Here is a 24,605-nt window from a genome sequence, read left to right as displayed (position 1 = left end):
AACACAAACAGTATAACATAAAATATATTCATATATTAAAAGGTCATTCCTAATGCAGTTTCTGCCTTGTCCCCCCAACACTGAATTTGTTTCTATACTCCTTAAGCATCATATTTTTGCTGTGCCATAATCTATTGTAATCTTTGCAGCCATTCATCTGTTGCTTCATAATTGGGTTTCCTCAGGTCTTTTACAGTTACAGACAGTGCTTCAGGTAGTCACTTTTACACATGTGCCCTTTAGTGCATGCTAAGTTATTCTTCCAGGCACACACTGAGGTTGGAGATGTACGGTAAAGGGCATACCCAGCAGTCATTTAAGCAGGCGTGGCCTAAGCGTCTGTCAGAGAGATGCAGTGTATGAGAAGCATCATCCCCAGTGAGGATGTTAAACTGGAGCCCTAAGCAGTGGCCCTGAGAAGTATGACAGATAGAGGTTCTGGAAAGGTCACTTCCTTTGATTTGGTTCTGCATCTTCACAAAACCATTTGTCCCTCAGCATGGGCAGGAAATCATAAGCACACGCATGTGTAGCTCCTTCTATGCTTAGAGCTCCACAGTTCCTGTCATGCTCCTGAACTATGACGTTATAGACCACCCATGCTGACTTCCGGTCTTATAGTATAATGTCGTAGACCACCCATGCTGACCCCCAAGTCTCAAAACATGATGTCAATAGGCCACCCACACTGGCCTCCAGATTCACACCATGATGTCATGGAGCACCCACACTGACCCAGTCTCACAGCATGATGTCATGGAGCACCCACACTGACCCAGTCTCACAGCATGATGTCATGGAGCACCCACACTGACCCAGTCTCACAGCATGATGTCATGGAGCACCCACACTGACCCAGTCTCACAGACATCATACCTTTTATCATGTCTTTCTGTTTTTCTGTTTCTTTCCAATGAGGCCAGGACCATGTGAGCACTGAATTTATTGAGTAGAAAAAAAATTAGTATGTGCCTATTATGAGAAACATACTTGATAAAGCACCTGGTTATGTAGACTTGGCCCAAGAATACTAGAAACGAGGGCTAACGACTTGCTAACATTGTCCTAAGCCAGTCTTATGGTGAGTGTGTGTTTGGAAATCCAGATGGATGCATACAACTTAGCACATGTCATTATGCTATTCTGAGTGTCAAGAGTGTTTTATTTCCCTTTAATAGAAGACTTAGGCTTGCTCCATGCCCGCTGACATGGCTCTATACAGCTCACAATGTTTCTGTAGTAGTTGCTTGTGTGTATGTTTAATAGGATTTTGTTTGCTTCTTGTTTGTTTTCTAACCACTGTGACCTGACAGACATCTGTGGGTTAAGGTTTTCTATCTGGGTAAGTCAAACCCTCCATGTTGTCACCTCACTTCCTACTGTGACAGTCACCGTTTTGCCCTTGAGTAGCACCACTCAGCCATCAAAAGGCGTGTGGAGCTCTTACACATGCGTAAATGGAGAGTGATATTAATAGGTGTTCTAGAGGGAGTGCATTCCTGAGGGTGCAGAGGGAGGGCCGTTTATCGTGATGGACCTGTCTTTGCCTATCCACAGACTATTTTTGGGTATGAGTCCAATGTAGCATAGTGTATAAACATTTTCTCTCTTGCCAAGGTACAGAGAGGGCAGTGCTTTTTGATTTTTTGAGATACTTCATCTAGGAAAGTCCGTGGCCAGTGAGGAGACCAGCAGCTGCAGGCTATTTTGGGGCTTCCTTGGAAACATTTTGCTGTGTTTTTTTCATTATTACTTCATATTATTTCAGAAAGGACTGGAAATAGATTAGGAAGATATGAGCTGTCACTGCATAGAATTTCCTTGATGAGCAAAGCAAGAGAAAGAGGGCATGAGGACAGGAAAGTCAGCAGAAAGCCATGATTGCGTTGTTTCCACAGTGCAGCACACATGGAAAATGCAGTCACTACCTTTGGCAGCTCGACTCTGGTGAACATAGATGGTTTGTGTGTTTAAACCGGGTTTGGTGATGGCATTGTTCAAGGTGAATTTCAAGTTTGAACCCGAGCTCCCTTGATGGAGATGAGGTCACATTTTTGCTATGGTCAGAACCCGAGCCCCCCTACGTGGAAGAAGCCCAGCCAATTTTGTTGTTGAGGCCAAAGAGAAAATTGATTTAGGGAAGAGTGTTCTAAGCAGTCTAAATTCGTGATGGAAGACAGTCACAGCTGGCAAGATCTGAAGGGGCTGGCCTGCGTGGTGTTTTAGGATCTGGTGAGGCCTGGCAGTTGTGCTGTGTGTTAGAGTGTTTCCTGGAGGGTACAGTTCTTCTGGTGACCTGTGTAGTGCAAGGGCTTGTAATCAGGAGTACAGAACACAAGGCAAGGGAGAGAAACACGAAACAAATTCAGAAAGAAAAGCTCTCATAACCACCGAGAAAAGACAATAGTCAACGTGGACAGCGTGCAGAGAACTTGGAATAACCCTCATATAATGAGTGCTAATGGGGAAATAAAATGGTGAGGCTTTTTGAAAACTGACATTTTTTTCAGTAGGTTAGCACATGGCTTCCACATCCCATTGCTAGGCACACACTGAAGAGAAATAAGTATAACCATCTATGTATATAAATGCACATTTTTCACCACTGACCAAAGTGCAGTATCTCAACTGTTCTCAGCTAAGGACTGGAGAGCGGTCCAGATATTGTATGTGTCTGTTTATGTGCGCTGTCTGCAGTGAACAAATTCAGAGTCAGAAAACCGATGAATGGCTGCATTGTGGGAAACCCAGGGGGTGATGGGAAGATCTGCTGAAAGGCATACAAGTTTCCTTTGGCAGGAATTCAGAAGTTCTACAGTTGCTGGTGCCGATGGCTGGTTGGACACTCACGTGAATGTATAAATGACAGTTGCTGGCTTGCACACTTGAAATTGTGGCACTAATTTGTAAAAATAGAGTACTTAGAACTGTACGATAAGATGTCTGCTGAAAAACTGCTATAAATACAAAGAAACACATTCGAGAGCTGACCTCTGACCTCATGGCTCTCTTTACCTAAGCTAAAGCCAGCTTCTTGAAGGAGAGCCTGGGCAGGGCTGGCCAGGCACTGGCTGTCCTGTCTCCCATAGTCCTTGCTGACCTCACTCTGTCTACTTTAGACAGGCCTTGAACCATACTTTAGAATTATTTTTGAAGCTTTTAGGTTTTAGATACAACATAAATCTCAAGAGAGCAATAATTTTAGTAGTTAGCTTTCTTAACTGTTTGAAAAATGGCCTGCTGGCCTTGTCTCTGTTTTTAGGAGACTGATTAGTCAGTTTAAGCATTGACAGGTGGCTTGCTCTGTCTTCAAACTTTTATACATCTCTGCTAGACGCACCCTTGAATACAATGACTGTCCAATGTTATGGATATATTCTCTCTCCCTCCCTCCCTTTCCTCCTTCTTCTTCTTCTTCTCCTCCTCCTCTTCCTCCTTTTTCTTTCTTTCTTCTTCTTCTTCTTCTTCTTCTTCTTCTTCTTCTTCTTCTTCTTCTTCTTCTCTCTCTCTCTCTCTCTCTCTCTCTCTCTCTCTCATTTATAATGGCAAGTCTTGTATATGAACATAAGTTGAAGTTTGGATTTCCTGTGATAGATTTTTAGTATATTTCATTAGTATTTTTAAAATGTTTTCTTTGGTCAACTTGATATCCCCTAAGAAATAATAAAGGTCATTATTCAGTAAAGTTGACTGATTTTATGGAGTTTATGTTAGCTTGTTCTAGTTTTATATAAGAAACAGATTGTGAGGCTGGGGATATAATTCAATAAAAGCTTGTCTAGCATTTGTGAGGGTCCAGGTTCAGTCTGCAGCCTCATCAAAAGAAAGGAGGGAAGAGACGTTGTAGTAGGTAGATAGGAATGTTGTTAATTTAAATTATATAAAATTTAGTGCCTGATAAGGCATTATAATTGAGTCATCTGGTTATATTAGTAAGAAGTATAATGAGCTGGAAGCTTTCTGGAAATTAGGTTTCAGTGCTAACTAGGCTTATGTGAATGCTCATCATTTGAGAATGTCTACCAGCACAGCACTGAGTCCACTCTCTGGTGCACAAAAACCACCAACAATTAATAAGCGTTCGAAAAGCTAATGAGCCGTTTGACTCTGGTGAGTCTACTCTGTGGATGATCATACATGCTCTGGTATGTTTCTCCGTGCTCTACTCACCATTGCTGAGCCTGTCATAACACTCAGCTGTTTTATAGTGGGTACAGCCCAGCCAGGCTCATCTTGCCTAAGGCCTCTGCACAGACAGGGCTTCTTGAGGCTGACCCACCCAAGGAACTGAGAGTTCCTTGAAAAGTACACAGCAGTCATGTTTTAAATAACAGGATCGGGGAAGGGAAGAAGTAAGTGGGAAACCCCTGCATGGTTTGATTTGTACAGTGGCAGCAGTGAGCCGTTGAAGGCCAGGAGTGATTGGTGGTCCCTCCACCGCCCTTCCCTTACTTGCAACAGACACTCACTTGGATGATTGATATGAACAATTAATATAAAATGTCACATATGTTTGGGTGCCTATAGAATGTAGTATTCTACTGTAATATATTGATAAAATGTTATAATAGGGAAAATTGGGTGGTTTTCTTAATATTGTTTTACGTGGTGAATTCAGATGCCTGGGTTAGAATTAATGAAATATGAAACAGACAGTTATCTAATAGGATTCCATGTTGCAAATCATAAATCAGTTGAGCTGACTTGCACAGTGCTTATAGGAACTAAAAACATTCTGTAACATGAAAATCACACACACACACACACACATACACACACATATGAATGAAAGGAGGCAAGTCTGCAGCCCAGAGTGATTTACTCTCTAAGAGGTCTTGAAGGTGAGGACTCTGATTCTTGTTGTGGCCAGAGTGGAATTCAGTATAAATTAGCATTTTTAGAGCACATGCAGAGTCTTAGAGCTGATCTAAATATTTCAGACATTTAATCTCATTTGCCTCTAAAAGCAGCTGCCACAGTACACAGGAGATGAAATGACCTAAACAGTGTCTCCAGCAATGACAGCTGAGTGCAGTTGGAGTCTTAGTTCAGGAAAAGTCTGGAAAGTTCCCCGATGCTGATGACCAGAATGCTCAGCTACCACCTTGGAGAGGGATCCCAATTTCATTCTTTTTACTGCCTGAGATTTCTATGACACAAACCAATCTTGTGTTGAAAATATTGAACAGAGGCAAACCATACAGTGGTTCTCAACCTGTGGACCATGACCCCTTCATGAAGGCCTCCTAAGACAATGGGAAAACACAGATGTTTACATTATGATTCATAACACTGGCAAAACTAGAGTTATGTAGTAGCAACTAAAATGATTTTATGGTGGGGGCTCCCCACAGCATGAGAAACTGTATTAAAGGGTCACAGCATTAATAAGGTTTAGAATTTAATACATGCAACATGTATAAAAAAAAACTAGACATGATTTGAAATGAAGTATGAACCTGAACACTTAGCTTCACTTTTAGCGATTATGTAGATAATATGATTAGTATCTAAAACTGCAAAAGCTGTACAAGTATTAAAACTTCTGCCTAATTTATTTTTCTTAGAAAATTAACCCCTGTGATTTAAGACTTTAAGTCCTCTGTCCCGAGACTACCTTCATATTTTATTGTGAATACGATGAATCCACAGTCTTTCCCTTCATAGGGGTTTCTGTACCCAACTAGTTCATAGTCGATTAGATGACTTCAGAAGTGTCCCCAGTATAGACTTGAACCTGCCTGCCGAGGGGGATGGCACCCCAAGGATCATCTGGGGGCAGCGTGATAACGTTAAATTGAAGGGTGGCTGGTGTGTTAGGCAGTCACAAGGAGAGGGGGCAGAGAGTGTGGTTCATGCAGACTTCATTGAGGTTGTCTTGCTTCCGTTGTCCAGGGTGAGGTAGATGAGCACAGGTCATGCCACTGTGTGATTGGAGCAGAGTGATGGACAGCTGCAGGGTGGGCGGGGCCGGCAGAGATGTGAGCAGTGTGCAGATAAGAAGGATGTAGAACTTAGGATCTTTTTTTGCTTCTTGCAACCTCAGGGCCCTGTGATGGGACCACTGTGCACCAGACAGAGCAGGTGGGTAGACCACGCCCAGACTCTCAGCTCAACAGTACAGTGGGTTATCTGAGTGATCTGGGTCCCTTTCTTGCTTTTCCTCTTTTTCAGCAGATTACTTCCGAGGCTTTTATTGGGGTTAGGCAGACCAAATGTAAAATACTGGCTTTCACATGCTCTTAGTTTCACTATTGACTGGCAGGTACCATAAACAAAGTAGATCCTTTGGGATGAAGTGGAGTTATTGGGGAGACTGGATTCACTTTGGGTCTTCCTTTTACCTTCGGCAACTATCGATCCTAGGACTAGGATTTTATCCCACTGTGGTTTATGTTTATTAGCCCCATGAGAATCTATAACTCTAACTTATTGGAATCTTTTAAAATCAGGAGTTGGTCATATACAGTCTCTGTTGGGGAAATACGTGAATTAGAATATATGGCTTGCTAGAACCTTTTACAAGGAAATTTATATTATTTATTTCACTGCTCTAGTAGTCTATAGTAAGAAATAAATTAAGATAAGTATAATTTATAATGCTTTTTCAATATTGAATTGAAGCACAGTTGGATGTTACCCCAGAAATGGAAGTTGTGTCTGGGGGATTTTTACAGTGGGGCCTACATCGTACTTCTTGTTAATGACCGAGAATTAATTTTCCTGCTTCTGTAAGAGACAGGAATCTGGTGCTTGTGGAAGAAGTCTGTTGTGTTAGCAATTGGAAAACAAAGAAGATCTCTTTGTAAAGAGCAAAGCATTCAGTACAGATCTTGCTTGAGTGGAGATAGTATCTCACTTCTTAGGAGAGACCTTAAGATCTGTTATAGATTAAAGATATGGACTATTTGTCCATATTGGTATATGCTAGTTTAAATAAATAAACTAAAGACAAGATATTTTCATACACTGGGGATGATTCTAACATAGACTGATATGATATTCTGCAAGGGAGTCAGTGATGGTTTTCTGGGTAGGAAGATGATAGCGTGGTGCACCAAGCCATCTCTGTTAGAGATGCATGTTAACATCTTCACAGGAGAGATCGGCAGTGCCTTGGATTTGTCCACCAACAGATGAATGAATAAGGAAAACCATGATTATATATACATAATGGAGTTTTATTTAGCAACAAAGAAGTAAATTATGTAACGTTTGAGGAAGTAGATGGAAATAGAGATCATGATATTAAGAGAAATAAGACAGACTCAGACAAAACGCCACATTTGTACAACCTATATTTTACATGGACATGCTATGAAAGCAGAAGGGAGTGAGTGAGGCATGATGGGAGAGGTAGGCGAGTAAGAAGATAGGAGGCGTATCCTTATGATTCCAATACCTTGGTAAAGGACCACACCCTAGTAAAACATCAGTGTGTCAGAAGGAGCTACGGTTTATAGGCAAATCAAATTGGCAGAGTATCAGGAAGTGAACTCACTTGGTTCTTTATGGTAGTTTTTCCTTCTCTGCATTTGTGAATGTTCTATTTAAAGCCAAAAGTTTGCTTGAGCCAAAGTGAATGTTGTTCCATAAAGAGGAGAATGTAGACAGCCTGGTCCGATCCGGTTGGTGACACTTAGTTGATACCTGCCATTCTTCCTGCCTGATGGGTCATAGCGTTTTGCTCCTATGACCCAGTAGTTAAGGGCAGTGCTCCCCTGACTAAGCGGACTGCCCTGTGTTCAGAGGAGGCTAACACTGCCATCCAGAGACATGGCACCTTCTGAGAGGTTTAGGCCTCTTGAGTGGAAATGGAAACATATTCCTCATCCTCTGGAGTTTTATAGCTTATGGCATGAATGTGGGATGAGAGCTTGGGTAGACTGACCCGTAAAGTGATGAGGAGAGTAGAATTTAATGATCAGGCACGTTTCTGAAGGTCGACCTCATGGTGCAGTCACTGACTTTTCTATAAGCTCAGACTTGTGCTGGAAACATAACCCTCCCGTTCGGAAGCCAAGGTGTCCAGCATTGTTAGGCTTAAGCCTGCGTGGGTGCGTGCTTCCTAACTACCCTCACACTGGACACCTCTGCCGTTCGCAGATGGCAGGCTGGGGAAATGAGCTGGTCCTTAAGGAGAGTGAGCTCACTGAAGCAATGTAGACTTGCCTCTTTGGATGATCCCCAGTAGGACAGGATGTAACTGTGTCCGCTCAGAGGCAGAAGGACCCATCTGTTTCCACCTTCTATGCCCCTCCTCACGGATCTTCAGATGCTTGGACGATGGCCTGCAGTTATCTTGACACCAATTGCTACTTTGCTCAAGCACGTAGAATAAATGAGGCCTCCCAACCTTCCTGTTCTGTGGTCTGTTAGCCATTCCCTCACAGTGAAATGATCTGTGATGGCAACAGGCTGTTGTCCTGTAAGGACACGATAGTGGGCCTTTATGTCTCCGTGTGATGTCGGTTGGTCCAGAACTGTCTTGTGTCCTTCACTATAGTTTAAGATTCTTTGATGTATTTATCCGTTTGGTGACACTTTCCTGGGCCTGTGATACAGTGGTGTGTGTGTTGGTGCTGGTGGCTCGCAGACTCGGGTCCCTGTCTTGACAGCATGTCTTGGTGATACTGTGTTTGTGGATCCTGGCCTTGAAGAACCATGAGGGTGTGGGGCACTAATAAGGTCTTCTTAATTCACTTTCTCCCCCATATCCCTTTGGAATTCTGTGATGATTTGTTACTGGGCTTGGGCATTCCTCTTTGGGGGAAAACGTGGGGAAACATGTAGGGAAGTTTGATTATAAAACAAAGTTTGTTTGAGTAATTTTTTCTATCAGACAAATGAGATTCAACTAGCAAATACATATGTAGATGCCACCAAATGCAAGCGATTGCAGTCCTAGGAGCCCACTCCTTTTTGGATCCAAATTTTCCATATATTTCATATAAGCCAGAATATTTCCCCTGTATCTTCATTATTTTGCAACAAGCACCAGCTTAAACCAGAATCAGACAAAACCCAGAATCCATCATTCCATAGAATAATGCTCTATAAAAATGCACAGAGATTCAGCTCTCTGGCAGTGAGAAGTTGTAAGGCAGAACATTAGCAAACATGAGCTTGTATCCCTAATTGCATTTCTTTATGATTTTATAAATTATATTATAAAAACTTGCAGATAAATAAAAACATCAAAAAATCATCTTTCTGATGCTTTTGTTAGCAAATAAATTATTGTTACTATGTGGTAAAGTGTTTTGTTACTAGTTTCAGTTGCTGGAGCAAGCCATTCGCAATGACCAGTCTCCACTGTTGAAGCCACCAGTATAAGTGTTGGAAATCCTGAGTTGTTAATTTTGTAGCAACAGACGCCTGTGAAAATAAGTTGATGTTCTTGGTTTTCTTTTCAAGATTAATTTATGTATACGAATACACCAAAGATGTCTTAGACACACCAGAAGAGGGCATCGGATGCCATTACAGATGGTTGTGAGCCACCATGTGGTTGCTGGGAATTGAACTCAGGACCTCTGGAAGAGCAGCCAGTGCTCTAACCACTGAGCCATCCCTCCAGCTTGATGTCCTTGTTTCGACTTCACTGTCATGTCAGGTTTTAGAAGCCCCATTCATCTCATTCTTAAATCTTGCAAAGGGTGGGCTGGGGTACCCAAGGGTGGGCTGGGGTACCCAAGGGTGGGCTGGGGTACCCAAGGGTGGGCTGGGGTACCCAAGTCACATTATGCTTCACCCCCTGGAGAAGTCAGCCTTTTATTTCTTTTTCACTACACCTTCCACACAACTACTGTGGTGTTCAAAGTGGTGACTTTTCTTTTTAAGAAAAGGTTTTATAATTTTAATTTTTAAATTCTTCGTGTTTTGACTTGAGTGTACACGCCTGATAAGTAAAGATGGTCTAGTGAGCGCTTCTTCTCCACACTTGATGTCCTTTAAGTAGAGCCTCCCTGGGTTAGCTGCTGGGTTATCAATGGTTATCTGCTTGATGACCTGAGAGAGACTAGAGAACTCAGGAATGCTCTCCTTTCCTCATCTTCTGGGGATCCTTGCAGCACCATAGTTCCCCCACCCCGTGCCTGTGTGAGGTCAGCATTCTGAGGACCAGATAAGTCTTGTCTAAAATGTGTCCACAGCGACAGGCTACTCACAGCTGAAGACACAACCCTGGACATTACCTTTGAAATGCAAAGCTGCCGTATTGGAGCCGAGATGACATTCAGGCTTGCTTCTAAGTTAGTATAGAACTAGCGAGGGAGGGAGAAATGTTACCTGCTGGTGCTCCTTGAAGCCCCAAACAGATAGAAACGGAATTATTTCTGTTTACCCAGCAGTCCTCCACACATACTTTAAATCCAATGCTTTCAGAAACATGCAGACTTACCTAGACATTTATGTGTGTGCCACTGTGATACTCCTTGGCACAGTGGTGCATGCTCTGGTCTCTGCTCGATTTTTCTACTGATCATATCTTGATGGTCTGGTTGACTCTTGGAATTCGCTACACACTATCCTCTACTAGGGACGTCTGTTAATTTTACAGTTAGAGAATCAGCATGCGTCCACCCGAGCCTCCTAAGCATGACCCTGATAGCAGTGCACACCTCATGTGCTTCTAAGAGGCACTGGTGGCAGCTGCTTCCCACCTTCCTTCACCTGCAATGGCCGTGCTGTGCGGGCTTCCTGATGGCCATTGACTATCTGTGCGCTTTTCACTACAGATGTCATCCACCCTGCAATAGCAGATGACTAAAAGCCGACGCATCTTTACAGTGGTGCTTAGTGATTTTTATGAAGAACCCCTTTGGAGTTTATGTACACAAATTAATATAAAATGCTTTTGGAACCTGGGATATAGACTAATTAGTAGGATGCTTGTGTGTTTGGGTACAAGGTCTGGGGTTCAATCCCTAGAAGTAGCGCATACATTGGACAAGGAAGGCGGCCCAGGCGGAAGATTTAGGCAATAGGATCCGGGGTCCACGGTTATCTTTTGCTGCATAGAAAATTTGCAGCTAGGCTGAGCTTCATGAGACCTTGTCTCGAATAGAATGTTTTGGTATGTATTCAGGGTCAGGTTGCTTGGCTGAAACATAATATCAAGACTGTTTTCTATCTAATACCATTCTGGGTTGGGATTTAGTTTCAAGTCCACCAAATTAATGCCGTAGGGCTCAGGACACCCCCAAACCAGGCTCTCGGCACAAAAATGTATTTGCCTTAGAAGGACAAAGGGCAGGGCATATGAGTCAGGGGATAGAGCATGAGGGAGAATGGGCATGATCCGTAGGAAAGTGTCAGTTTTTAAAGGTAAAGGTTACATCCCTCTGTTAGGGTGAGGTGTTTAATATTCATCAGGTATGTTAATTAGGTGAGCCAAAGGGTTTGTGATTGCTGGACTTCAATACTTTGATAGCTAGACCTTGGTGGTCACCCTCAGGAGGCTGAAGTGGCCAAATAGGTGAACAGACCTTGGTGTCTAGTTTTAGGTTTTAGGAATGTAATCTAACAGGTTTTTTTGTTTTTGTTTTTGTTTTGTTTTGTTTTAAGCAAAGCAGAGGGAACTGGGAAGAAGGGCAGGGCCTGGCCAGTGTCATGTTTGCAAGGCCCTACATGGCTACAGTCCTTTCAGGATCCTGGTCACTAATCAAAGCTCACTCTTGATGAAAGGTTTACCATGGTAGCAGTGTTGACTGTCTTCTTTGAACATGTTTATTTGAACCAATAACAAGCCCCCAATCTTGGTAGGCATCTTCTCATAGTATGAAGCAGTCGCCTAAGTTACTGTGGTTCATGTACCTTAGTTACTTCTTTTTGTTGTTGTTTCTTCTGGCCCATTTTTCTTAAGGATTCCACTTGGGGATGCTAACAGTTTCCATTAACAAAGCCAGAGGATGCCGACACTGGTATTGCTCTTTTGCTGGGCACCTGCCTTTTGTTTGTAAATATCAGCAATGTGGTTGTTAAGATGTAGTGAATGGTTCAGACAGGTGGCAGCCAGAGAAACAGAGCCAGTAGGAGATTCAGAAAGAGAATTACTGCACGGTGGGTACATTCAACTGCAGGACTGTCGAGGGTCAGCTGGAATCCACAGAGCAGGCTATCAGAAAGGGCAGGCTAGAAGCAGGATAGAAGCTGTGACAAGGACAGTTTCTTCAGAGGAGTCCTAGCCCAGCTCGGAAGGCTCTTTCACAGATTAGATCAGGCCCAGCCAATTTATCAAAGATAGTTTCCCTTGATTTGGTTGGGTTTCGGTCACGTAGACTAAACGCCTTCATAGCCTCCCCTAGATTATCTTTTGATCGAGTGACTGTGGACTGTAGCGTAGCCAGGTAGACACAGGAGAATGGGAACAGACCACCGTCCTGCTGCCCTGTTTCCTGGGAGAACCCTTCTGCTTCCAGTCCTTATTATAGTGCCCTCTGGGAGCTGCAGTAAGCCTGCTGACTTATCTTCCTCGGTCCTGCCTCTCCTTCAGAAATCCAGTTCCCCTATAACTCACTGCAGAATTCAGGCAGCTTCTCCTCTGTGCCTGAGCCAAATATTATTTTCCCCCTTTCTGTTGGTTTTATGAGAAGAGCGTCTTTTCAACTTGAGTTCTTCGTCTCCCCATGGCCGAGTGTTTCCATTGTTCTTCATTAGCTGGAGTCACACATTAGCTTGGCACTCACTCCAGCAGAAGCCTCAGTTCTCGAAGACAATAGTTGCAGAATTGGATGCTGCTTTCATGGCGGGTAACGGTTGTCATTGTTCTGTGTCACCCTTACTTGGAGGAATGCCATGTAGGAAAATTGATGGGATTAAAATAGAGTAAGAAGTCTAATTGCTTCTCTCTTCTGTGCTGCCTCTTTGAAAGAATTCCCTACGTTCTCTTTGAAGACGCTACCCTTTCATGTTGGATTTCCAGTGTTACAAAATTCTTTTGTCTCTACATGAAGAGCAACATTCTTTTAAAATTATCTCAGTAGAAAGCTAAAGGATTATGAGAAAGTTCTGCAAGGTGTCCTTTAGTGTTTGGAACCACCCATTATTAGCTTAACACTGTTTCTTCCCAAGATTTTCTAATCACCTATAGAACCGTCCCAAGTCCTCCTCTCTGCAGCTGCGCTTTATGCTCTCAAGATAGGGATGCCAAGTCTCCTCAGGGCAGTGGGAGCTGGAGTTTAAAAGGTGTTAATAGGAATCAGCTAGGATAAGGGCCAAGATTTAGCAGTAGTGGCTTATCTCTGGCTAATAGCAATAAGCTCTTTTTTTTTCCTTCTTGTTGTTTTAATGTGCAATAACATGGTCAGATGGAAATAATTTGTAAGTGTGAATTAAAATGGGATTTTTTTTTAGACCCAGCGCATCTACAGTTGGAAGAAGCCACTTGAAAAGTAAAGAACAGTCAGGTCCGTTGTCTAGCATATTGAGGCTTATCAAATACAACTTGCTGATCTTCAAAGAGTCACAATGTTCTCAAGGGAAAAGGGAATTGAATAAATTTCTTATCTGTCCTTACCATGATTATTCATTTTTGTGTGCCACGTGGCCATAAATACAGTGGCTTCAGCAGTTCTTTGTGAAGATCTGTTTTCCAGGGGCCAGGTAGGAGGGAAAGCCTTGGCCTGTTGTTGCCTAGCCTCCTAGAACTGCAGTTACATGGGCTTCCTTAAGACTGATTCTTCATGGGCTGTCCTCTGAGTTGTTTGGTAGCCCAGAACCTGCAGAATCCACAGGATGCTTGCTTGTGTGGTTCCTAAGTGCCTTGGCCACAAGTGTTCACATGACCACAGTGAAGTTCCACGAATGAATGTATAAGGCATATAAGCCACATCGTTTTTTTTAATTGTATTTTGCAAACCTAGGCTTGGAAGCCCTGCTTTCTTGAGTCTGAGTTGTTCTGTGTGATGCACTAAACTGCTCAGTCAGATTCAGGCAAAGGTGCTGGACTCCAGTTAAGTGCCCCTTGAACTCATTACATAACCCACATAGGCCTTCGGGTATCCATCTTCCTGACTTAGCCTCCTGAATACTGAATATCCGAGAACATGCGCAGACAGGTCAAGAAAGTGTGCAAGTCGTACACAGCCCGGCTATGGTGTGCCTAAAGGGATAGAGTGGAGAGTGACTCCTGAATATATATTCCGAGGCCAGAATATCAAGAGATTTGACTGTTAAAATGTCTGGAGTCACCCTGTAGGTCAGAGTGAGAAAGTAAATGTGTACTGATAGACACAGTATGAGGCTATACTGAGAGAGAAATGAGCTAGCGTTGTGTTCATTAGGAAAGGCAGCACCGGTGTTGAAAGGGACAATGATGGCAGCTCTCTGTGCTAGACACAGGTAAAAGCTGCAAAATGTGATGATTGATAGACTTGGCTGTGAGGAAGAATTAATTCCATTAATAATACCGACTTTCAGGTCTTGGGTGTTTATTCTGAGGCAGGCGTCATGCTGGCGGCTTCAGCTGAGCTCGCCCTTTGTCCGCTGTCACGGACATGCTCGATGTGAGGGAAAAATCTAGAGGCCTTAACTGGGGTAACACTGGAGAGGTGTCAGGATGAGGCTGCTTGTAGAGAATCCTGAAGTTTAGTTCTGAGGTCTTGCTAAGGTGTTCATATCCAGCCATGGGCTTGGAGATCAAAACTAAGACCTGCTGTGCTCCGAAGTCATCCTTCAGGATGGAAATGGAGGCTGTGGCAAAGGCCTGTAGACTCCCAGTCACACTGCTTTGTGACAGTGTATAGTGCGGGGAAGCAGCCATGTTTATGGCTAAGACAGAGAACAGAGCAGACACAGGCAGAGGCGGGTAAATGATGGAGGGCAGACACCAGGAAGACGGAATTGAGAGCTTGAGGTAAAAGAATGTGAGTAGCCATGCCTGCAAGATGGCCGGGAGTTGGATGCTGACCCAGCAGGCCTTCTCGGTGCTGTGTTAAATGGACTGGACCAGCCATCCCGAGGAGGGGAGTGTGAGACCTGAGGCGGTGCAACCCTGGAGAAGACAGAGCTGGAGGGCCCCTGGGCGCCAGGCAGCATGTTCAGGACAGAGACCTGGGAGGGAGAGTTGATACCAAGGTTTGAGCCCTGGAGACAGTGAAATGCTTACTGCTAAAACCCCACCATATCTCATTTTGTTTGTTAATTTTTGATAACTTAGAAGGCTTTTTGTTTGCTTGGCATTGCCTCAAGTATGTTAAAAACAGCAGTTAATTAGAAACAGCTTTAATGTTTCTTGTTAGCAGAATGACTATAAATAGAAATATGTTGGGGGAGCTTGGGGGAGGGGAGGTGGCTGAGGTGGCTAGTCTCCTGTGACTGGGCTACAGGGCAGGGTCAGGCACATGGGTTGTCTGCAGGGGAACAGAAGCTGAGTTGGAACAGGAGGTCCTGAGACCCAGTGTCTAGAGAGTTTTGTGGCAGCGAAAGGGGTTGATGGTGTTTAGTTGGGTTGCTGGCTGTGCCAGTTTCTTTTGTTCAGCAGTGTACTAGGGATATGCACATCCATTTCTGTGGTCAAAAGCTATGTGTGTGTGTGTGTGTGTGTGTGTGTGAGTGTGTGTGTCTGTGTGTGTCTGTGTGTGTGAGTGTGTGTGTCTGTGTGTGTGTGTGTGTGTGTCTGTGTGTCTGTGTGTGTGAGTGTGTTTGTGTGTGTATGTCTGTGTGTGTGTCTGTGTGTGTGAGTGTGTTTGTGTGTGTATGTCTGTGTGTGTCTGTGTGTGTGTCTGTGTGTGAGTGTGTGTGTCTGTGTGTGTCTGTGTATGTGTGAGTGTGTTTGTGTGTGTATGTGTGTGTCTGTGTGTGAGTGTGTGTGTCTGTGTGTGAGTGTGTGTCTGTGTGTGTCTGTGTGTGTGTGAGTGTGTGTGTCTGAGTGTGTGTTTGTGTGTGTGTGTCTGTGTGTGTGTTTGTGTGTGTGTCTGTGTGTGTGTGAGTGTGTTTGTGTGTGTGTATGTGTGTGTGTGAGTGTATGTGTGTGTCTGTGAGTGTGTGTGTGTGAGTGTGTGAGTGTGTGTCTGTGTGTGTCTGTGTGTGTGTGAGTGTGTGTGTATGTGTCTGTGTGTGTGTGTGTGTGTGTGTGTGTGTACCTTTATAGCATGCTGCCCTCTTTGACCTGCTGCTGTGTGGAATACTTGCTCTGCACGCCTGCCCAGTGGCCAGGAGAACTGGCCAGTGAGCACCCCTGCTCCTCGGTGTCTGTTTTCCATCCCCAGCCCCGCCCTAGTGGGAAATGGGTGCTTTAGTTCCCTTCTGTAATGGATTGAGTCATTGAAAGGGAGATGAAAATAAAGGCTCCGCCTTCTCCGCCCTATCTTTCCAAAATCTTTTCACACTCCTAAGTCAGAAGGCCACCTGTAAAACCATGGGAAATTTAGGTGCTTGGCTTTGCCCTTATAAACCCCCTCCAAGGATGTAACTTTGTGCAGTTGATTTCTGTTGTCCTTACTCTGTGTCACGGTCACATAAACACAACATGAAACCTGGCTTTCAATTTTTTTGCCGCAGTTTTACTCCTGGGAGTGAGCCGAGGACCGAGGCGCAGACAAAGTTGGGTTTTTATTCTTGATACTGTTGAATCTGTATCTTCCTCCATAAGTTTTGGAATGTTCTTTGTTCTGATCACGTTACTGTTTATATACTGACTATTTTCTTCGACCAGCAGCTGGTTAAAGGCCCATCCTATCATGTCTTTCAATAGCCAGGGCTATAATCCTAGACATAGTGCTTTATCGGCTTCTCTTTCAGCAAATAAAACCAAGAGAGAAGCAGCCAGGGTTCTGCAGTAAAGCACACATAGAGGGGATGGGTTTGTATTCTATCGGAAACTGACAGATCACAGGAAGGCAGCTCTTGGGGGTGTGAGGCATGGTCTGTGTTTCAGAGCAGAGTCTGAGCTGTTCACAGGAGGAAGGAGTCTCCTCTGGGTAATTTGATAGAGAATATTAAGTTTGCCAGTGATCCTTGGTTTCTCAACTTTTTGTAAAGGTGGAGTTTTATTTTGTATTTTGGTCTATGTTTTTTTTTTTTTTTTTTTTTTGCTTTCTCATTTCTTATTTGAAAATCTGTTGTTATAATTGTTACAGCTCTTTCTATTAAATGTAGTCATTAACAAATACCCCTCATCAGGATCGGTGTTGCCAAAGAAATGAATTGTATATGTCAGTGGAGAGTCATTTCCTTTTCCTTACCTGTTTCTTGATGGTTTGGAAATGAGCAATCTGTTCTAAAAATCTGTAAGTGCATTTCAGCATTTATTTCTGCAGTACTTTGCCAGCATCTAGAAGAACCATTAAAATCACTAACATTATAATAGGGTTTTTGCAGCAATTCAAAATCCAAGTGGGGGAAAACAACCATGTTAAGCACGGAGGTGTGTACTGAGTGTCTCAAAGGTGACTTTGGTTTTTGGAGTGCTAAAAGTGACTTGCATCCTTTAAAAGTTAAATTATGAATAACTTTTTGCTTCTTTTGATTTTTTTCTGATAGAGCTTAAATATTTATGAACAGGTAATCAGAGTTACTTTCAAAGATTTATACATGACAAACCGGCCCACCTCTGAGATGTGCTGTTCATGTCTTTCTGTTTATAGGACAGGAACGCTACTTAACTTGAAGGTTTCAGTATTTATTTCTCTTTGGTTTACTGACATGCCTGTGATATGGCTCAATGGTTTCTATTGTAGAAAAATTGTCTTCATTCCACCACAGATCTGTGTGTGTACTGGTGTGTGCACATGTGTGTGTTCATATGTGTGTAGGTTAGATGACAATTATGGGTGTTGTAGGATCCCCTTCTGGCCTGGAAATACCAAGACAGATTTGTCTGGCTCTTTGACGAGCTTCAGGGATTTACATGTCTTCATCTCCCCAGCACTGAAATTGTGCACACCATCACGCAGAACTCTTCTTACCCAGGTCTTTGTGATTGCAGGACAGGAACGCTTCCCATCCAGCTCGCTCCCCAGCCCCATACCACAGACTTTCAAGGTCTCCGCAGCACATTCTCCAGACAGCTTCTTTCTGATTTCAGTGACTTGGAGGGAGGAGTGGGGATGAGAGTCTGAGGCTTTGTTTGTTCCTTTGATTTTTTTCCCCCTCTGACAGCTGCTTTTCCTTGGGTCGCTTTCTGGGCCGTCGTCTCGTTGGTGAGATGAAGGGGTTGAGCACCAGGTCTCCACGGCACTCTTCCACTTGAAGCTCCTGCGAATCAGTGGCCCGCCTCTGCTTGTTCACAGGGTGCTCAGCTGTTGTGCTGCTTTGCCAAATTACGTCTCAAATTACTATAGACAGCAGCGCATTCTCCATTGTCCTCTCCCAGTAAAAGCTTTTCCTTGCCTGCCACAGCACACTTGAAAGCCTGCCCTATGATTTCTGTGATACGCTGACACCCTGTGTCCCCAAGCGCAATAACGCAGGAAGCCTGATGTCCAAGTTGAGGATGAAGATGCTGTGCTTGTCCTCTCGAGACTGTCTACCGTGCTTAGACGTGTCCTAGGGCTGGTCTAATGCTCTTTTGTTTTGCTCAAGTAGGTGAACAGAATTCTGAGGATACACATATAATGTCAGGATCTGAAGAATGGCAAGGTAGCCATGGAAGGGGTTTGCTCTGTGGCCATGAAGTTTTAGATTGCGGACACTTTGCCCTAGTGCGACTCATCAGGTGCCCAGACTTCTCTGCCTCACTCGGTCCTTACTCAAAGCCACTTGGATGCATTTTCATAGGCCATTTGGAAACTTGGTGCATGACTTTGAGTGGTCACTAAGTTTCTAGCTTAAGGAAAAGTGAAAAATGTAGTCATTTTTTTTCTTAGAGTGGTTCGCATACTTGGTATTCTTTAAAATGTCATTTTGGTTTTTTTGTTTTTGTTTTGTTTCATTTTTGTTCTATATGTGATACTAATGCATTTTAAGAACACGGTATTTTTGGAAGGATGTTGAGGCCGGGAGTCTTTTGGCGTGTTAACTTCCGGTGATCTGTGGATTGATACCCACTGGGGTTACCTTTCAGAATCCTGTGTGTGTCCCAGTGAGCCCAGGGCCCATCCAACCCGTGACAGTGTGGCTTATTTTGATTCAGGTCAGGCGAGTTCCTGGGTCAAGCGGTCACCTTCACAAGACTGAGGACGGTGACTGGGAGTGGAGCGATGACGAGATGGATGAGAAGAGTGACGAGGGGAAGGCGGCCGCCTCCCAAGAGAAGGTAACCAACCGCCCTCAGCCACCACTGTCTCCGCATCTGACTCTGAATGTTCCTGGATTTTAATGGACATCTTCTTGTTCTTGCAGTCACGACGAGTGAAAGAAGAGAACCCAGAGGTGAGGAGTGATGATTGTGTGTGTGTGTGTGTGTGTGTGTGTGTGCGCGCGCGCGCGCGTTTTTGCATGTTTATCTATTTGCTCTTTAGTCCCCCAGTGTGTGGCAGAGTTTGGTCCACTTAGGAGATGCTTCTCAAAATCTCATGGAGTAGGAGAGAAAGCAAAGGCATTAGACTTCATTGGCTTGGATTCTGTCTGTGTCACCGTGGCCTGATTAGAGTGTGGCCGATCACTCAGTCTGTGAGCCTCTGCTCTTCCCCAATGGTATGCGGTGACCACAGTGCTTGTGAGGGAGCCAGGAAGACTGCTGGGATCACATTGGACACACTCAGAGGAATTCTTGGCCCTCACAGAGAGAGAATTATTTCTAGCTTGTAGTGTTACACTATTTGGAAAATCCCGAAAGCATACAGGTAAAACTTGCCTCATACTTTATAGAAAAACAAAGATGTCCGGGTTGAATGAATGAAGGACTCTTGACCTTTAAATGAGCTGGGTGAATTAGAGGTGAGTGAGACACTCTTCATGAAGTCTCTGAGGACTGAGATCATTTCTTACTTCCTCCATATGACTAATTATCCTAATGCCTGGTGATGATTATGGCGTGCTAATACTCAGAGGAAATTTGAGAATATTTAAGTAGTTCCCACCGTCACAGTCAGTAATTAATATGCACCTTCCTAAAGCCTCATTACAGAGCTGGAAAAGTATGGCCTAGCAATGATACCTATCCAGACTTCTTCCTTTTATTTTATTCTTTTAATTAGCAGAGGTTTCCTTTTGATTCAGTGAAGCACACCTTACCTTGGGTTTGAAGTAGCCATGGCTGGCTGTGCTTTTAGCAAAGCAGCCCCAGAGCCTCAGGCAACACTGTGGCCTGGCCTCTGAGCACCTTGCTTTCTTCTTCTCACCACTGGTGACAGGTCCCTGCTGTGCTTTCTCTCTCAGGTCCCATCTTCCTCCCTGCTTGTTACTTGAACTACTCTCTCTATCTGATAATTTGCAGCTTTGCCGAGAGACTGAGATCATCTCGGAGCCTCTGCACTGGGACGTGATGTGTACCACGTCATATCGGGACTGTAGAGCAACCGTTCCTAGCTTATCTCAAACTCTGCCCTCCCGTGCCCACATTTCCTTTGTGACTAGAGCAGAGCACAGAGTTGTGGGGTTTTTATCTGCATCTAAACCAGCTCTGGTGAAAAGTGTAAGTTCTGCGTAGACGGAGAGCAAGTGAACAATGCTGCACACACCATCCTTGGCCCAAAATGTGTAGTGGTCCAGTCACCTTTGGCTAGAAAATGAGTGCAGTGTTTTATTTATGTGTGTGTCTTCTTTGCATGCTGAATATACTGCTCCTGTTTGTTGCTAACATGAATATACAGACCCTGGAGTAAAAACATAACACAGAGGTATAAATAGGCTATAATATTTATGCGGTCAGAAAGGGAATAAAAGATCACAAGGCGGTAGTTGACGTTCAGCAACTGCAGCTCTGCTACTACTTTGTGTAGACAGAGCGAGATGTGGCGTTTTACGAGTCCTTTGCTTATGAGAGGCCACGTGCCTTCCTCAGCAGGCTAAGGCACATGTGCAGGCCTCAAAACACCTGTTGGAGATTGCTCAGGAAGGCCTGAGTAGGTACTTGTCAGTGGAGTACCAAGGGAAAGGTAGTTCTTGGGCCAAATTTGGTGGTTCTACGCTTGAGAGAATTTCTAATATGAACTTTTAAGCTCTCAGAGTTCTGCTGGTTTGCTTGAAACTCATAGCCCAGCACTTTGAAAAATTGGCCCAGTTTGAAAAATAGGATCTTCTGGGAAGCTTACCCACTAGTAATTAATAATTTTCAGCAAATGGATAATTGCCCTCTTCTATTTATCATCTTGTTCTAATTGGAGACAGAAGTCCACGGAGACCAAAGTTCATTAACAACAATACTAATATTAGAACTAGCAAGAATTAATTGATCAAAAACTGAGCCCATACCTCATGTCCGTGTAGAACTACGTTGGACACCATGGGAATCTATGCACCAAGAAGAGAAGAATGCCTGCTTTCTCAGGAGCTTTTCATCTTTGGAGAAGGGCATAGGGGAAGGCCTGGCCAAGTCCGGGCTTTTAGGGAGTATTTCGTAACTCATAGGTCTTACTGAATATTTTTAGTTCCTGCCCACTATTAATTTTTGTTTTGTTTTGTTCTCAAGACAGGGTTTCTCTGTATAACCCTGGATGCCCTGGAACTTACTTTGTAGACCAGGCTGTCCTAGAACTCACAGAGATCCACCTGCTTCTGCCTCCCGAGTGCAGGGATTAAAGGCTTGCCTCACTACTGCCTGGCTTTGGCTCTGATTTGTCTTTTAAGCAGAGGTTTGGAATTTCTGTTTGTTAGACTCTGAAGTAAGTACCTGTTACATGACTCTGGTCATTTTTGCTTCACTCTCTTAACTTTCTAGGTGAGGAATAAAACTGACTTTCCTTAAATCTAGTTCTCTTTGGTCTTGTTTAACTGAGGAAGGCATAGGCAAGGCGTTCTTGTAGACAGTTCCCCCTAAAAGCCAACTACCCTGCCTCCTGCCACAGTAGGCACACGTGTGTTCTTAGGCTCAGCCAGGAGAAGTCTAGGCAACTCTGATTTTTAACTTCTGATTAGTGACTGGGGTCTAGACAGTGACTAGGAAAAGTGCAGACGTCACTCTGAATCCAGATGTGCAGAATGGCACCCAAGAATGAATGAGTGGATGAATGAATGAACAAACAAACAAACAATAAAAGAAGGAAGGAAGCATTTCAGAAATCAGCTGCAAAATTGTCATTGTCTTAAGCTAAGCAGATCCTACAGGAAGGCTGTTGAAGGGCTTTGCCGTCCCGTGTCCAGGGTATTTGGGAAAGTGTGTTTTCCCACTCTCCCATCCTGTCCTCATTAGCAAAGTATTTCAATATGGATTTAGACTGAATTAATTTACCCAGGTTTAACTAAAGATGAAACACACGTGACGATTACAATTATCTCTGTTGCTTGATGTTTCTTTTCAAACTGCCACTAGCTTTAATACCATTGTGATGAAAGGTGTTTCTCTGGTGCTTGGCAGCTCCAGATGTGTTTGTATTTTACCTCTGTGTAAGGGCAGAGAAAGGCATTGTTTCTTCCTGAGTATATTATGCTGATCCCTGTCTGTCCCAACCTGCTCACCCTGGGTTCCAGCTGTTGCAGGTGACTGCCCTTCCAAGTACTTGTGACTAAATCTAGATTTGTGATCAGAAATCTGTGCTTCCAAACATTAGCTTTCTATTTTAGAATAATTTCCAATTTGTAGAAATGCTGCAAAGATGGTGGACTCCTCCCCCAGTTTTTCCCTGTGCCAACTTTTCACATTATTTGGGCATAGTTATCAAAACTCAAAAATGGATTCTGCCACATTATTATCAGCTAAGTTTCAGAATTCTTAGTAGATTTCACTAAGTTGTCAGCTAATGTCCTTCTTCTGCTCTAGCAGGATGCAATCCAACACAACACACTGCATTTTGCTACAGTTTTATTAAAAACAGAAAAGGATCAAGGCCCAGCTCTGAGAAATTGAGAAGCAGACAATGCCTCCCCACCCCCACCCTCAGCTCTGATGTGGTTGCTTCTCTTTTACCAGGTCTGAGGTCCCAAGTTATATCATTTCTAGTTGTCCTTCTTTCTTCTTGTCAAAATGCATGTCCACTCAAGGACTTCTCTTGTAGCAAATTGTTTAGACAGAAAGCACTCTGGTACAGTTTCTGTAGTTTTGAAGGGTGACTGCTATAGATCTTCTTGTGGGGTTTCAGTTTAACAGAGTTATGTGGCCATGGTCTGATTGCGTAGGGTAATCCCACAGTGGTGACAGTAGGAACTGCACTTGATTGTTGGTGAATACACACGGTATGGGGAAGCTTTCTCTGACCCTGAGTACCCATGCATGTTAGGAGGAGTCATGTGTCCTGTGCTAGAAGTGGCTTCATGACATGTAGTGTTTGTTATACCTGCATGGGAAGTTGCAAGATGTGTGGTTCTTCTTCCCAATCACCTGACTGGCTCTCCATCCTGATGATGGCCCAGGAGCAAGGAATCAGGGAAGGAGGGGCAGATTGTGGATCAGCCTGCACAGTTTTGAAGGGGCATTTGGTAGAGGGCCTCGTCCTCTGCTGGTAAGGTGTCAAAGACTTGTGTTTCTAAGAGTCATTTTTTTTTTTTTTTTTTTTTTTTTTTTTTTTTTTTTGCAAAAATGTTATATAACCTTTCAGGCAAAATTAAATTCCATTATAGTGACATACAAACGACCATGTTTCGCTGTCACTTAAGGTGGCTTTCCATGTATGTGACCTGTTCAGTTGCCCACCTTCACTCTTCCACGCATTTCAAAGTAAACCAGAGGCATTAATTAATAATACTTAATTACATCACTAATAACAGTTAGTTAATAACACTTCTCACCATCACTTCAGTTTGAAAGAAGTTCTTCTTGAGTGAGCACAGAGAGCTAGAATTTTATGCTCCTAAGATTTGAGAAAATGTTTGATGCCAAGATTTCTGCTGATTTTAGCATTGGTAATAAATTAGAAATAAGATCTCCATCCTTCGGTTTCATTGCTGTTTCTCTTTGAGTGTGGTGGGTTTTGTTGTTGTTGTTGACTTTCTCAAGTTTACACCCCAGGGTAGAGATCACAAAAGTAGAGCTTGAGGCAGAAATACCTTAGGACAAGACTTGGAATCTGAGTAAAAAGTTTCCCTCTTGTGGTTCCTTTTGAGAAATGGTTTGTTGTTGTTTGCCCACCATATTTACTTGTTCAAGCAACAGTCAAAAAATACTCAAAGTAATGATGTACATAAGGCAGGTTTTGTATATTTTCATTAAGGTCCCTTTAATATTAGGTAGAATGGTATTATGAAATCAAGTTATTCTTTCAAGGCTGTTTCTAATAAACCATGTGTATCATTCCAGGATTTATTACATAGATTCTCCCCTTTCTCCATGAGATTTTGAATGGCAGAGCAAGTGGGCCCCATAGTTTAAGGGTGCCCAGCAGCACACGGGACACACTGTATCTAGATGTTGTTGTGTAGTGTCTTCTAAAGATATCATTTCTGATGATCACCATGTAATGCCCCAAGCCACTAACATCTCCCTTTGGCTTCCTTGCTTGTCATAACATTGGTTTTCTTGACAGATCTCAGTGAATGCTGGTGGCATCCCCGAGCAAATACAGTCCCTCTCTGTGCACGACTCTCAGGTTGGTCCTTCTGCCCATCATTTTTATTTGAGATGCTTTGTA

General features: G+C 43.5%; 1 protein-coding gene across 2 annotated transcripts in view; it reads left to right on the top strand.

Moving 5' to 3' along the window:
* The window catches only part of STK39 (serine/threonine kinase 39), a 242,257-nt gene that overhangs the window by 128,890 nt on the left and 88,762 nt on the right, over nucleotides 1-24,605 (top strand). For both annotated transcript variants that reach the window (XM_080928167.1, XM_080928168.1), the window contains 3 exons: nucleotides 19,076-19,198; nucleotides 19,285-19,314; nucleotides 24,501-24,563. In XM_080928167.1, the coding sequence (XP_080784293.1) occupies nucleotides 19,076-19,198; nucleotides 19,285-19,314; nucleotides 24,501-24,563 (216 nt within the window). The remainder of the gene's footprint in view (nucleotides 1-19,075; nucleotides 19,199-19,284; nucleotides 19,315-24,500; nucleotides 24,564-24,605) is intronic.

Source organism: Micromys minutus (genome assembly GCF_963924665.1).
Source record: "Micromys minutus genome assembly, chromosome: 13".
Classification (NCBI taxonomy): Eukaryota; Metazoa; Chordata; class Mammalia; order Rodentia; family Muridae; genus Micromys; species Micromys minutus.
This window is presented reverse-complemented; position numbering and strand designations above follow the sequence as displayed.